The sequence below is a fragment of the Lepidochelys olivacea genome (genome assembly GCF_965140295.1).
Source record: "Lepidochelys olivacea isolate rLepOli2 genome assembly, chromosome: 14".
Lineage (NCBI taxonomy): Eukaryota > Metazoa > Chordata > Testudines > Cheloniidae > Lepidochelys > Lepidochelys olivacea.
Window position 1 is genome coordinate 12,520,795 of NC_140424.1, and position 14,893 is coordinate 12,535,687.

At 40.1% G+C, this 14,893-nt stretch overlaps 1 protein-coding gene and 1 long non-coding RNA gene across 4 annotated transcripts in view; one reads left to right on the forward strand and one right to left on the reverse strand.

The window, feature by feature from the left end:
* The window catches only part of CA10 (carbonic anhydrase 10), a 339,090-nt gene extending 330,110 nt beyond the window's left edge, over positions 1-8,980 (forward strand). For both annotated transcript variants that reach the window (XM_084647578.1, XM_084647579.1), the window contains exons 8-10: positions 2,766-2,920; positions 6,151-6,325; positions 7,816-8,980. In XM_084647578.1, coding sequence (XP_084503704.1) covers positions 2,766-2,920; positions 6,151-6,325; positions 7,816-7,838 — 353 coding nt within the window. In that variant the 3' untranslated portion in view covers positions 7,839-8,980. The remainder of the gene's footprint in view (positions 1-2,765; positions 2,921-6,150; positions 6,326-7,815) is intronic.
* Positions 1-14,893, reverse strand: part of LOC311530735 — a 233,852-nt gene that overhangs the window by 141,059 nt on the left and 77,900 nt on the right. The gene's annotated exons all lie outside the window — the stretch shown is intronic.

The window sequence follows — 14,893 nt, forward strand, 5'->3', positions numbered from 1 at the left end:
GGCTGAACATGTTAACAAAGGTGATAGACTCAGTCACCTAGGTGAGAGTAATAGTGTGTTCCACTCTATTAGTAGACCCCACAATTGATATATAGAACTGCATTCATATTGACTGCAAGTACAAAAAGGGGTGGGACTTCAGATTTCTCACAGCCAAGAAAGTACACTGTGGAGACATCTTTCCTGAAATAAAGATGATTAAGTCTGAACAGATTTTAAATAGATATCAGGCCTGATCTTGTGTAACCCACTGGTGAATGTGTCCAGTCTCTACCCAATCACTGGTGTTTATGAATTATATAGTCCCAGCTAGGGAGACTTCACTGTTTAGTTCATACTGTAGCAACTCATGCATTTAGCTCCCTAAATCCCCAGTGTGTTGGTCAAGATAGCAGCCATCACATTTGCATTCCCTGGGCACTCCAACTATCTACTGCCTGAGACAGGAGTTTGTGATGCAAAAGGGTCTTTTTTCCCCCCTCACACACAACACAGAACAGGTATTTTGCCTGAGTAAGCCTTATCCTTTAGCAGCAATCTCTCAAATGGAGATGAAATATCACATTTTTTCAGTGCTTGCATGCTTCCTTGATCATTGCAACTTTTCTGCTTTCTTTTTGGAAGGTAGGAGAGGGAAATAGAGGAGGAAGGAGTGGAGGTTCTTTGTTAATTGTGCAATACCATGAATGTTGATCAAGGACATTTTATGTAAAAATTGTTGTAAATGAGGATATTGAAACAATAGGTACAGATTTTATTATACTAGTGACACAAAGTAGAGCATAAATAAAGTAAGTTGATATACTTCACGAGTGACACCTGGAGAAATGTGGCTTATATGACACCCACATACTGCAACTGAATCAAAGACTCAAGTCATTTACTTCTATTGAATCTTCACATGCTTGACCACACTTTCATGACTATTTCTGCTGCTGTCAAAGAAAAGAGTGTAACAGGTGAAATGAAGTAATTGTCTGACTTGTCAGCTGTTTAAGATGAAGCTGTCTACACCGAACACTTTGGCTAATAAAAGCTAAAAATTTAGCATGAATTTCATAACTTTCTTAAAAGTGAACACAAAAATATATTTACAATTTCAAGAACTCTTTCCCTCCCCTTTTTCTTTTTTCAATAGCTTGTCTAAAAGATGTATTGATTGTAAATTAATTGCTCATTAACATGCTGTTTTTAATTCTAGTTAAGTTTACCATAAATGTTGTATGGGAAACTTCATATAAACTCAGTGGAAAGTCATGACCGTTCTGATATAGATTAGAAGTGATAGACCAAGACCTCAGTCTAAAGCACATGATCACAAATCTTGCCCTGGTCTACACTGGGGGCGGGAAGGTTGATCTAAGTTATGTAACTTCAGCTACATGAATAACGTAGCTGAAGTTGACATACTTAGACCTACAGTGAGTCAACTGCTGCCGTTTCCCCGTCGACTCTGCCTGCGCCTCTTGTGGCAGTGGAGTCCAGGAGTCAACGGGAGAGTGCTCAGGGGTCAATTTATCGCGTCTAGACTAGACGCAATAAATTGATCCCCACTGAATCAATCGCTGATCCGGTGGGTAGTGTAGACATACCCTTATCATTTGGTTTCCACTGCATTTGCTTTCATACCTCCCCATTAATGTCAATGTGAGTTCCTTTCATTTACTGAAAGGAGAAGAAATGTACTTAATCTGCAGCATGGCAGCACACCTTCCTTGCCCACATAGTATTTGCTTTACTCATGAACCATACCAAACACACTACATGCAACTGAAAGCAGCCTCTGAGATTTCACCATTACTTCATCTTACTGGCCCAGCTTCCTCAGTGATGCATCATATTGGTAGAGGAGACAGCTGACAAGTTTAAATGTAAAGTACCCCAGCATAACAACTAGTAAGGAACTGTTGAAGTCTGAAATGCTGCAGAGAATCCTGGAAAATCAGAGTTACAGCTTTGAAAGACTTGCAGAAAGCACTGTAGGGTCAGTGTTATGTAACAGCAATAAATACATACAATATAGCAGGGGCTGAGCAGGTTTGAGGACTCCTAAAAGTTATATCCATTTCTAATCATATGCTATCACATGTCCACACTCTGCAGTCATTTACAAAGGGACACCTCATTAATACCACAGAGGATATGAAAAAAAGTGGGAAGGCCAGTAAGTTTCTTTACAGCATATTTTCTCACCTCTGACTTGAGCATTCTGAGTTTATACTGCATCCACTCCCAGTGTGCTCATTAAAGGACAGCAGGCTTCACTGAGCAGCTTTATCATCATACATTAACCTTAACAAGGCAGAACAATCTTTTCTCTCAAACAAGGGTAATTAAGCTTTAATGCTCTTGGTGTTCCCATGGTTTTGTTGAGCAAAAATTGTTCATCTCTCCAAAAATATGGAGAGTCGGCATTCTCCAAAGGCTGCTGCATCCAAATCAATAAATACAACTTCAACCAGCTTTAAACCCAAATACCTAAAACAGGGCCAAATTCTCACTGCAAATGCTTGTGCTAAACTCCCACTGAAGTCAACAGAAGCTGTGAGCAAGCACCTAAGGGCAAAGTTACTATATTAAAATCATAATATCTGTTTATGTCCATGTGTTGATCAATCAATTTGTGCAGAGCACAAGGTATATTTGTTTGACTTTCTAGTTCAGTAAAACTAAGGGTGAGATTCTAGAGTAAAAGACATGTGCAACAAAGTTTGTCGTGTGAAAATATTGCTTGATCTAGATCATTTTTCCCCTTTATTCTCTAGATGATGCATACTTACTACAGGGACTTAATATTGAGGAACTTTATCCCGAGACCTCTAGTTTCATTACATATGATGGGTCCATGACCATTCCACCCTGCTATGAAACAGCAAGTTGGATAATAATGAACAAACCTGTCTACATAACAAGGATGCAGGTAAACTAAAACGAACATAATGGACCTAGTAAATGTCATCAGAAGAATACATATTTTAAATGTATATCTTTGTAGCATCATATTTGAAATTACATTTCTCTCTTTGGTTTAGTGCGATACTGTATCTTAAACTATGTTTGTTTTGTAATTTCTGCACAAGGGAGTGCTAGAATAACTGAAAAATGCGCAAGTGCAGAAACATAATTGGGACCCTCCCACACTAGGTCAGAAAAGACTAAGAACATTAGAAGAGTGAGGCTTGTGGTCTGATGAGGGATTGTGGCAGCCAGTTTATGTAGTGGGACTTGAGCTAGGACAAAGAGCCTTTGGGGAAGGCTCCAGTCTACATTTTCTGGCACAGAAAAAGGTGGCCAGATTGATGCCAGCACGTGTGTCAAAAATATGGAAGATAGGCCTTTGGTTCCAGAGTGACATATTGAAGGCTACTGTTAGGTAGCAGCAGCATAGAGCAAGCAGTAGGAGCTAGATTCATTACATTATGTAGGCCAGCTGGGGACCACATTGGTGGAAAATCTTGGCAGCACAGTTCAGTTGCTTTCAACCCCCACTGAGCGTGCCACAAACAGCAGATCTTCAAGTGTGGGTGCCTGGGAAATGGGGGGTCAAAGAGTGGCACCCTCTGGCAGCAGGCCACAGCACCATCAGTGCACCTGCGTCACTTTCCTTTCTCAGGGTAACTGGAGAGCTCCACTTCAGGCTCCCTTGCTTAAATAATATCCCTCCTTGGGACTGGTTTGTTACCAAAGCATAGTTCCAATAGCCTGTAACAGAAGTCCCAAAACATAGTCCATATCATCCCCAGTCCACATTGTCCTTAAAACCCCATTCTTCTTAGCAGGAAAACCATCACCGCCACCCCCAGCCTCTCCGCTTGGAGTGCATCCTCATCATATTCTGGTGTCTTCCACCACACCTAGGCTCCTTGTTGGTCCACTTCTGTCCCTTTGCCAGGACAGCCACCCCAGCCTTTTCAACTCGAGTGCAACCCCTCTCTTCCCAGCGGGAACCCCCACAGCCTCTCTGCTGGGAGGACATCCTGGCCAGAGGAGCATCCCTCACTTCCCCAGCCCTCTCACTGATCCCCTGGGCCCAGCTCTCTAGTGACGTAAGTGGTTAAGCACTTATGTTGCACCCCTGCCTTCAGACCTCTCTGGCTTAGGAGACAGCAGGCACCTCCCTCTGCTCCCTCCGCTCCCTCCTCCTCACTTTTGCCTTCCAGCCCCGGCTTTCTGGCTTGGAGAGGTCAGCCGGCGAACCCCATTTGCTGCTCTCCTGCCTTCACTCTCTCCCCACCCACTGCAGGAAACACCTTCTGGGTCTGGCAGCTCTCACTTGTGCCTTTTCCTGACTCTCACTCAGACAGCTCTGATTCACTGGGTCTCCCTCTATCAGATTCTGCCTGGTCCTTTCTATCCCCCAGGTATTGCCCTGCCCTCTTAATTGGCCAAATGGGAGCCTATTTTGGCAGAGCACTGAACCTATTTAATTTACTGGGGCCAACCACCGTGTGACAGGTGGCAATGTCAGCCAGGGGATTCACTGATTCACCTCATCCCCAGTGTATCCTCCATTAGTGAGAATCCTGAGAGCCCTAAGCAGATCTTAAAGCTGTTTTCTCACCTGGTAGAATCCTCAAGAACTATTAGAAACACAGACTGTCCTCCCCCAGAGTACAGCAGCTCCAGCTAACACAGCAGAAGTTATCTAGTCCAAGGAATGAAATAAAGGATGAGAAATTAGGGCTCAGAAGTCACATTGGGGTTTAAAATCGTGTCATCTTTGCCAATAAGATGCTACCGAAAGCATGCAATGTATTTTAACTGCATTGTATTAATTCTGTCCAACTGTGCATGGGTTTGGGGAATACAATTTGTTGTTTCATTCTAAATGGGTAGAGTAATTTAGGGGAGGCAGTTGAGAGAAAATGGGTACATATCATACATACTAAACTTCCCAATGAACGTGCATATTTTCTACAATAAATATTTTTGTTACGTTATTACAATAATGAAAATTGTTTAGTAGAAAATGAAGATCAGAATGTTTCTATAGCGTACACTGGTACTCAAAGGACATCATCTCATGGTAGCTGCTGCTTGTCAGGCTTTACTGGTTAGATGCATACTACAATATTAATACTGCAAATTGATTTACTGTAATACATACTAATTATACAGTATACTCAGACTAGAGAACTGATGCAAGGCGGAAGATTTCCCTTGAAGTCATTAGCACTTCTACAACATGCAAAACACACCTACCAGTGTAGTTCTCTACAAAACTCTCCAAGCTCATTAGATTCCCCCACTTTCCCACAACTCTAACTAATGAGGTAGCCACCAGGAGGAAATGGTAATGAATAAATGCCCTTTAACCTTTAGATTGCCACTTCAAAAGTCATCGTTAGATGGATAGCTGTTTGGTCTTTTGCAGTCCAGCTGCTAGTGGACATTTGCCCACCCAACAAATACCACCTTCAAAATTGGCAACTTTGTTAGTAGTCATGATAGGTAAAGACTGTCCCATAAAGGAGTCCCAGGTCAAGGCCAAACCTCATTAGGAGGGCAATGTAGGGAAGATTGCACTGGTGTTGACCAAGATAGATCTTTCAGTGAATAGAGAAGATTTCACTCTCCAAGACTGTCAAGTCCCATGCCTTCCAGAAGCACTAACTTCTTTAAAAATACAGATATGGTGCCAATCAGGCTCTGCATTCAGATTTGTGTGGCATAACCAGTACTTGGGCACTTTCACCCAAAGCTGTCTTCTCAATAGCAAGTCAGAGTAGTTACCATAACACCTTTGAGCAATTTTCTCTCATCATTCACCAAATTCCCTTTCTCTGCATCTGCTGCCACTATCTAGTACTATGGATTCCATTTACTTCCTGGTCAGCCAAAGCTCCCTCGTGCCATTTCCATTTATTCTGCACAAAACTGGAGGCTCTCTTTACAGTGGGGCTTAGAGAAACAGGATCATGACCACAAAGGAAATGGTTTTGTCTTTACTTAAGGTATCCCAGTTGCCTATGGGTCTAAAAATATGTTTAGTATAGACTGAATCTCTGTCAACCCACCCCAAATTCCAAATCACAAAAATATTGTTAGTATGCTTTGCATATGATGATTAATCTAAATAGTCTTCAATATTGTTTACTTAACTTAGAATGAAGAATAATACTATAGGACCTTGTTTTGTGTTTTGTACAGATGCATTCTTTACGACTGCTAAGCCAGAATCAGCCATCACAGATATTTCTGAGCATGAGTGACAACTTCAGACCAGTCCAGCCTCTCAACAATCGATGTATCCGAACTAATATCAATTTTAGTTTACAGGGTAAAGATTGTCCAAACAACAGAGCACAGAAACTACAGTATAGAGGTAGGTTTTACATGAGGCACTCTCCAGAACAAAAAGAAAAGGCGTACTTGTGGCACCTTAGAGACTAACCAATTTATTTGAGCATAAGCTTTCGTGAGCTACAGCTCACTTCATCGGATGCACAAAAGCTTATGCTCAAATAAATTGGTTAGTCTCTAAGGTGCCACAAGTCCTCCTGTTCTTTTTGCGAATACAGACTAACACGGCTGCTACTCTGAAACCTCTCCAGAACAATCATCTCTACACCTATGTAGAGCTCCTTTCCTCGGAGGATCCTTGTTTGATTTACATAATGTTGTTTTAGTAGCGGTGTACAATGGGACATATCAAAGTGAATCAATATATAAATAGGTGGGATAGGATCTGACTATAAGTGTCAGATTTCAGCTATCAAGTTTAGAATATCTGAAATCTGAGAAGTTTTACAATGATACACAGCATCATAACACCTCACTCCAGTTTATGACAATAGGATAATTTGTAGCTGTAGGTTGTTTTTCTTGAAAAAGAGGTATGGCACGTGCAAATGAGAATCAAAACATAATTGTGCAGATTCTGATCTCAAGTGGAGTAAAATAATAGGCCATGTGACAATTGAAGGAAATGTTATAAGGAAATAAAATGTACTTCTGCTCTGAAAGGTGACTCCATAAAATTAGTAATGTAAGGTTCCACACTGATTATCTCTTAGGTATTTCCAGAACACATCATCTCACTTTATAATTATGATTTTTCCAGTTGCAAACTGACGGTCTAGCTGAGTTCGCTTTAGTTTTCACAACATCAACAACAGACGTTGTGCAATTGGAACTCAGTTTACAATTTCTGTTGATGCTGTTACCGCCAGAACAGCATCCAACTCCCTCTCCCAGGGCTGTGTTGGCTCCACGGAGATCATGGGTATAAACATTGGTAGAAATGGGATAGTATTGAAAGTGAGCAGATATGATAGACTTAAGCAGCTCAATTGAGCAGTCAGGTGCCATTGTGCAGTTGAATCACACTAAATAATTTGATAAAAACACTATGTGAAAAATATCAGGAAGGATGATAGTAGAAGTGGTCTGAAATGGGAAATTCAGGTTTCAGAAAGGAATGATTTCTCGAATATTCCAAATTTTTCAGTTTTCAGTTCATATTCCTCCCCTTCCCGTTTTTCTCTTTTCCACTGAAAAATGAGTGAAGGGGGTGAGGAAGGGGTAGAAAGGAAAAAAAAATCTGAAAAAAGGCAAAAACATGACTAAATATTTCATTTTCCAATTTAAAAAATTATAATAATTTCCTATTGAAAAAGATATTTTTCATTCAAAATTTTTTGACCAGCTCTAGTGTAGTGGTAAGACTAAGAGCCACATTCTCAATTCATAATTTTGAAATTACTCAACAACTATTTTCTATAAAATACAAACATTGAAGGCACTTAATTTTAAAAATCAGCAATTTTATATTTGGTGTTTTGTAAAGTATAACTGTTATTACTTTTCTTTCAGTAAATGAATGGCTCCTCAAGTAATTAAGACAAACAGGAAGAACCCCTCACCTCAGTGGAATGCTACTACTGTGAATTGACATAATCTAGAATGCACCCAATCTCATTCACTCTTTGGATTCATGACAGTATGTGCAAACGTGCTGCAAGAAAAAAGCTGCCAAGATGGAAACGTAACTAAAAATTCATTCATATGATTGATCGTAATAAAAAAAAGAAAGAGACAATAACTACAGTAAACGTGATTACAATTTTGATACAGTTTTCCTGAACTAATTTAGCTTCACAAAGAAAGACTTTTCAGCCTTTGTACATATGAAATTCTTTCTTTCCTCCCCTTCAAAAAAAAAAAAAAAAATAAGAAAAAGGTGGCTCCGTACAGCATCAAAGTGGAGTTGTGTTCTGTGTGCCAAGTAATCCTTGGAAAGCTCTCATTCTATCCCTATCATTAATGGATACTGACAAGACAGAACAAGAAGATTGTAGAGGAAACTTATTTCTCGGTTATGATCCTTCTGTTTATTTAATTAAAAAAGGACAGACATTGAGAGATAAGTAGTGTAAATATATCACAGCAGAATATAAAAGAAATTGAAATATATCCCCCTTTGTCACATATCTGTAGTAGGATTTGCCAAAATCAGAAATGATCCATTTTCTGTTTCTTGTTTTACAAAGGTCATACATTGTGTTTGGTTACTGTTAACAACTCAATAAATGTGTTTAACAAATTAATTTAGTACACTCGCTTTGGTTTATTTTTCCTTTCTGAAATGATAAGCCTCTAGCACTTGAGGCAGCTTTACTTTTCTTTTTTACTTTATTTGTTTGCAGCCAGTTTAACTGAGTTAATGGCAATTAGGAATGTATTTAACAAAGCTAGTGTAACTTTAATTCCATTTTATGGTTCATCATTAAGAAGAATTAGGCTCCAGAAGCGGAAGGCAACTGAAAAATGGGTTAGTTTAAAATTACCATTTCCCGGTTTGAGTCCATTATTGAGACATACAAATTCAACCTTGTAAATTGCTGGAAGGGATATATTTTCTTTACAGATGTAGCAGGAGCTGACCAAGTTAAAGCTAATGCCTTTTTTCTTGTTTATAATGGTCATTCACTGTGTTTGGTTACTGTCAAGAACTCAATAAATGTGTTTAACAAGTTCACGTGTGCATATTTTTGATGTTCTTGTATATTACCAATCTTAAAGTTGTCTAATCAGTTGGGTCCCAACTAACCAGGAATCATCCCGCTCTCAGTGATCTACCATGACAGCTGTCAAGTATCAGGGGGTAGCCTTGTTAGTCTGTGTCCAGAAAAAAAACAAGGAGTCCGGTGGCACCTTAAAGACTCACAGATTTATTTAGTCTTTAAGGTGCCAACGGACTCCTTGTTGTTGTCATGACAGCTGTGATCATAATCGGGATGTTGCATCTGATCGAGCCAAAGGTGAAACTATCAGGGGCCAAGTATTCTTAGTGGCTGAACCTGGGGTGTGGAATTCCCTGTCACCAAATATCAGGGTGAGCCCAATTTTGCAGTGTGGGCACAGTGTAGAGCCTCTCTTCACACAGACCTCCCCTCAGTGACAGCAGGGGCAGAACAGCCAGCAGCATTTCTCCTGGAGACAAACAAGCAAGAAAAAAAGGCTGCTTTAAGAAAGTATTGTACATGGTTGAATGGTACTGATGTAATTCTTTATAGTGTGCACGGCCCCCAGCTGGTGAAAAGTGCATTATGAATCATAGAATATCAGAGTTGGAAGGGACCTCAGGAGGTCATCTTGTCCAACCCTCTGGTCAAAACAGGATCAATCCTCAGTTTTTGCCCCAGATCCCTAAATGGCCCCCTCAAGGATTGAACTCACAACCCTCGGTTTAGCAGGCCAATGCTCAAACCACTGAGCTATCCCTCCCACCACAAATACATAGGCTAGATACACATTATTGCTCAGCTACACTCAATTATATGGTGGTCAACATTATTTTCTTAGCTGTAGGTTTGTGTGTATGTTCTTATCCTAAATTGAAAATATACACTACAGTGTCAAAGTTTGTGAGTACTGAAACCAGATAAAAATGTGACACCTGGCCTCAGTGCGACCAATCATCATCACTTCTGCAACCCCACTGACTCTAAACGTGAGAAATTAATCCTGAGGCGGAAAAGGGCGATGCCAATTGAAAGTGGCATTGGACAGAGAGCTACACACACCGCTGCATGGGGCACGGAGTGGCAGTTTGCCATCATTCCATAGGGTCACCTGTTGTACTGACAGCAGCAGGTTGTAACTTACATCTGTGAAATAGCTGGCAGCTGTTCATCGGGGTTTGTCTGGTGACAGAAGGTAGGAAAGATAAGCCAAGTCTCCATTCTGAAACTTTTAATAAGTAATAAAACCTTTTGGGTATTTCACCAAAAGCTAGCTGAGGGGATTTTAGAAAGAAGGAATGACATGCTAGAAAATGCTGGTCCCAGTGAGGATTCATGCTGTGGATTAAGTGAAGCTGGTATATAGAAGCCTTGCAAATAGAGAAATGCAGTAATCACACAGGGATATCGCACATGCATTTGTCAACTTTCCAAATCCATTTTGCAAACTAATGGACTCCATCTCAGCAAGATTTTTTTTTAAATGATAGAAATATTGGAGATAAGTCCAAACTACAGCACATGATCATTTGGGTACGTTCATATCTGGATTCACAAATCAGAGCAGCCCCTTATCATGGGCCAAATCGAAACTCTGAACTCCAATACCCACAAACATTGGGAACATACAGATCATGATTCCAGTTTTGCAGCTTCTCTCTCCAAAATCAAACAGAGCTGAGCATAGATACAGAATGTCATTCCAGAGGCATAACCTGGAACCCCCAATATCTATGGCCAATCAACAAGACCTGTAGATAGCAGTGCATTCTCAGGCCACAGTGATAAGAGACTGAAAGTGCTACATGAAAAACTGAAATGGCAAAGTGCTAAGCCAAAGGTCTGAGTTATATAAAAAAAACATCCTACACAGATCAGATGCAGACTTGCTGATAGAACCCACAGGGGAATGCTGAGAGAAGCAGGAATGCAACTTGGGTTGGGTTGGGAATCGTAACCATACTTTTTTTGTATGATACCACTACAGGGCAGAGTTAAGGTTGTTTAAATGTCTTAACTTTGCATTTCTTACCTTACCCTTACAATAAATCCAAACATGGTAAGGTAACTGTCATTCCAGCTTTCCTACGTTTATTTTGGTTGATTTGGGAATAATTACAACATCCCAATAATTTAGTTTTACCCATAAATAACCGATCCACTCTTTTACTTCCATCTTAATGTAGTTTTTATGGACATAGATATAAGGGCCAATGGAGACATTCAGCCTTGGATGCAGGTCCAGATTCCAAAGTGAACCAGTGTGAAAACCCGGTTTAGACATGAGGTTTTGACTCAGGCCCATCTCTATAATAAATTCAGAGTTAAGCAGCTGGTAAAGCTGAGCAAATAAATAAATAAATTGCCGTTTGTGACATTATATCAAACTGTTTTATAAATTTTAAATGCAAGAAAACTACAGAAAAAGTAAGAGCCCAACATTTAGTACAGGGAAAAGGGAGAGCAGAGAACTATATGGAAAGATTAGCAGAATAAGGATGAACTCTGGGAATTTTATATCACATTTGGTTGTACAGTGTTTGCGTCGTCATTAACAGGAGAAAGGAAAGTAATGGGAAAGATATTTAAAACTGAAGTGATATTTCCAAAGCCTAGAGAATGGAGGGGAATCAGAATCCATATGGAAATTTGCTAGTATTGATGTCTAAAGTTGGATTTAAAAATCAAAAGGCCTTAAGGAAGAAAATGAGATGGTACCATTTATGTCTCAGGTCTAAGCAAGATTTTCCTCAAGATTTCTTCATGCAGTTGGTCCATTAGAAAAGGGGAAAGATATGTCCCCCTCGCCCTTTGGCACAAATAGTTTAGATAGGTGGCTTTAAAAATCAAACTCCCCATGCTCCAAAGGCTCTTGGATAACAGACCAAATTACCCTGGAGAAATAAGCAATTGCAAACTACACATCAGAAAGAGGTGGTCCTAGGCATTATCATAACCTGGACATCTCTACTGTATAGTCCTAGATATTAGGTCAAAGTGAGAAGTTATTGGGGAAATGGCATATTAATTATTAAAATAGTTGAAAAAACCTGTTTTGAGGATATACAAAGAGGGAATGAGAAAGACAGAGACAGAAGCACAGTGGAAAAGAAATGTTTGCAATACACTAGAAAATGTGATAGGAACAAAGAGAAAGCAAAGCTCTCCCTTTCCCTCTCTCCTTTATTTCCGTTTTAATGACACAATAATACAGCAGCAAGGGAAGTTGATTTCAGGTCTTGATTCTTTTCAGGCATAATTTGAAATTTGACAGTAACGAAGAACAACAACATTTAATGCCGAAGTTTTGCCAGACGGATGGCCCCGTTCATTAAACATTTATGCTCTACGCCTGTGTTCCATGTACTGAAGACAAAGCCACAGAAATCAAATTTCATCCAAGCACCGTCCATGCTCTTCTGATGAAGACGTTCAGCTGAAATGCTTGAATTAAAAACTAAAGCACTGACATTCCGTCAACTGATTTACAAATGAACATTTCAACAGGGGTGGGTAGACAGGCAGTTCTGTGAATTCCTCTCTTTAAAGAGTGCAAAATACCATCTCTCTCACGGGTACCTTTACCAAAGGGTAAAGCAGAGTCTGAATTCTGTGGGCAAGGATTTAAAATCATTCAAATAGCAAGCTACCAGCAGAATCTTGTAATTGGCATTCAACATTGTTATGCTTTTGCACTACATTTCGCACAAGGCTCATCTGCACAGACCAGTGCCTGGGGCTTCAAGTCTGAAAGAAAACCAAGTCTCCCACGATCAGACTCTGCTTAGCCTGAGGAAACATGCCATCAAATAAAGCTAAGATAGATGGATAGGCTATTACGATACCCCATGTCACCAGACTAAAAACCAGCAAAACAACATGGGCCAGTGAGATTCAGATCTCATGCTGCTGTAAATCTGGAATAACTTGTCTGACTTCAGTGGAGTTACACTAGTCAATGAAACTAAGATTAGAATCTGAATCCACATCCTGAAGAAAATCATGGTGTCCCTGCTAGCTACCAACGTGAAAAAGGCAGTGATACCCCCCATGAAGACAACTCACAAAGGACCCACACTCTCCTTATCTTCTGCACTAAAACTTAAGACCAAACCCTAACATGAAAATGAAAGACCTGAAAAACTTTCCGAAAGTAACAAACTGAGCCCCTTAACACTGCAGTACCTCTCTGTGAGCAAAGAGAAACTTTTTGTCATGCTAAGAATTTCACCCTCAACATCTTTCCTCTTTTGTCTGGTGCCCTCATGCTCTGCCATGGCACCTGAGGCGGCTACTCTAAGCCCAACAGGCACAGCACAGAGGAGCTAAGTGAGGGCCAAACAAGTCGGGGGAAGATAGGCTGAATTTGAACTTCTTCACTGAGGGGCACTCCCAAATGAGTCATCAATTAGAAGATGAGATGGAAGAATCCGGGCAGCTAGGAGCACAAGTGGGAGTTGGTGGCCCACATAATGAGCAGTGGGTACTGGGAGCATGTTGAAAGGAAAAGGGAGGGACCAGAAGAGTGGGGAAAATGTAGGGACCTGGAGAAGAAAGAGAGTTTAAAATAATTCAAGTAAGGAGGAACAGAGCACTGGGTAGAAGGGAAGAGAGGAGGACAGAATAACCTGAATTGAGAGGTTTGATAAGACAGAACAGAGAAATCAAAAATACTGAAAAGATGAAAAAGATGTACTGAAATATATATTATAAAGAAAAAATGTGAAGGGAAAGAATGGGAAGAAGAAAGAGGAAGAATAAAAAACAGCAGATGTAGTAGTTATTTTTGTAGTGTTTAGCTGTTTCACAAAGTTTGTTTCCAGAATATTGCAAATACTACAGAAATGAGTGATTTTATGTATCCTCATATTTTAAGGCCCAATTAGACTGATGCACAAGTTTTTCCCTGCAATTGTTCGTGAGTGCAGTTCTTTGTGACATGAAGTTGTAGTTCACATTCTACACACACACACACACCCCCTACCTCTATCTACATCGAGAGGTACAAGCGTTCTCCAAAACACTGAACGTGACTATGTAGCTAGAAGTGGCTCAGGAGACCTTGGGCCAAATTCAGGTCTGGGGTTAATATATTCAACAGCACTCAAGTCAATGGTGTTGCAACCTCTTCTAACAAGTTTGAACTTGGCCCTTAGTTGTGGCTGGGAAGTAGGCATGGAATCTAGTATCCCTTGGAAGATACTAGAACAAATTATTAAACAATCAGCTTGTTAGCACCTGGAGGATAACAAGGTTATAAGGAATAACCAGCATTGATTTGTCAAGAACAAATCATGCCAAACCAACTTAATTTCATTCTTTGATAGAGTTACTGGCCTAATGGATTGGGGGGAAGCAGTATATGTGATGTATCTTGATTTTAGCAAGACTTTTCATACAGTCCCATATGACATTTTCATAAGCAAACTAGGGAAATGTGATTTAGATGAAATTACTATAAGGTAGGTGCACAGCTGACTGAAGGATTATACTGAAAAGCAGTTATCAGTGGTTCGCTACCAAACTGGAAGGGCATATCTAGTGGGGTCCTGCAGAGGTCAGCCCTGCATATGGTACTACTCAATATTTTCATTAATGACTTTAATAATGGAGTGGAGAGTATGTCTATAAAATTTGCAGATGGTACCAGGCTGGGAGGAGTTGTAAGCACCTTGGAGGACAGGATGAGAATTCAAAGTAACTTTGACAAATTAGAGAATTGTTCTGAAATCAACAATATGAAATATAATAAAGACAAGGGCAAAGTACTTCATTAGGAAGGAAAAATCAAATGCACAACTACAAAATGGGGAATAACTGACTAGGTGGTCCTACTGCTGAAAAGAATCTGGGGGTTATAGCAGATCAGAAATTGAATGTGAGTCAACAATGCGATGCAGTTGCAAAAAAGGCTAATATCATTCTGG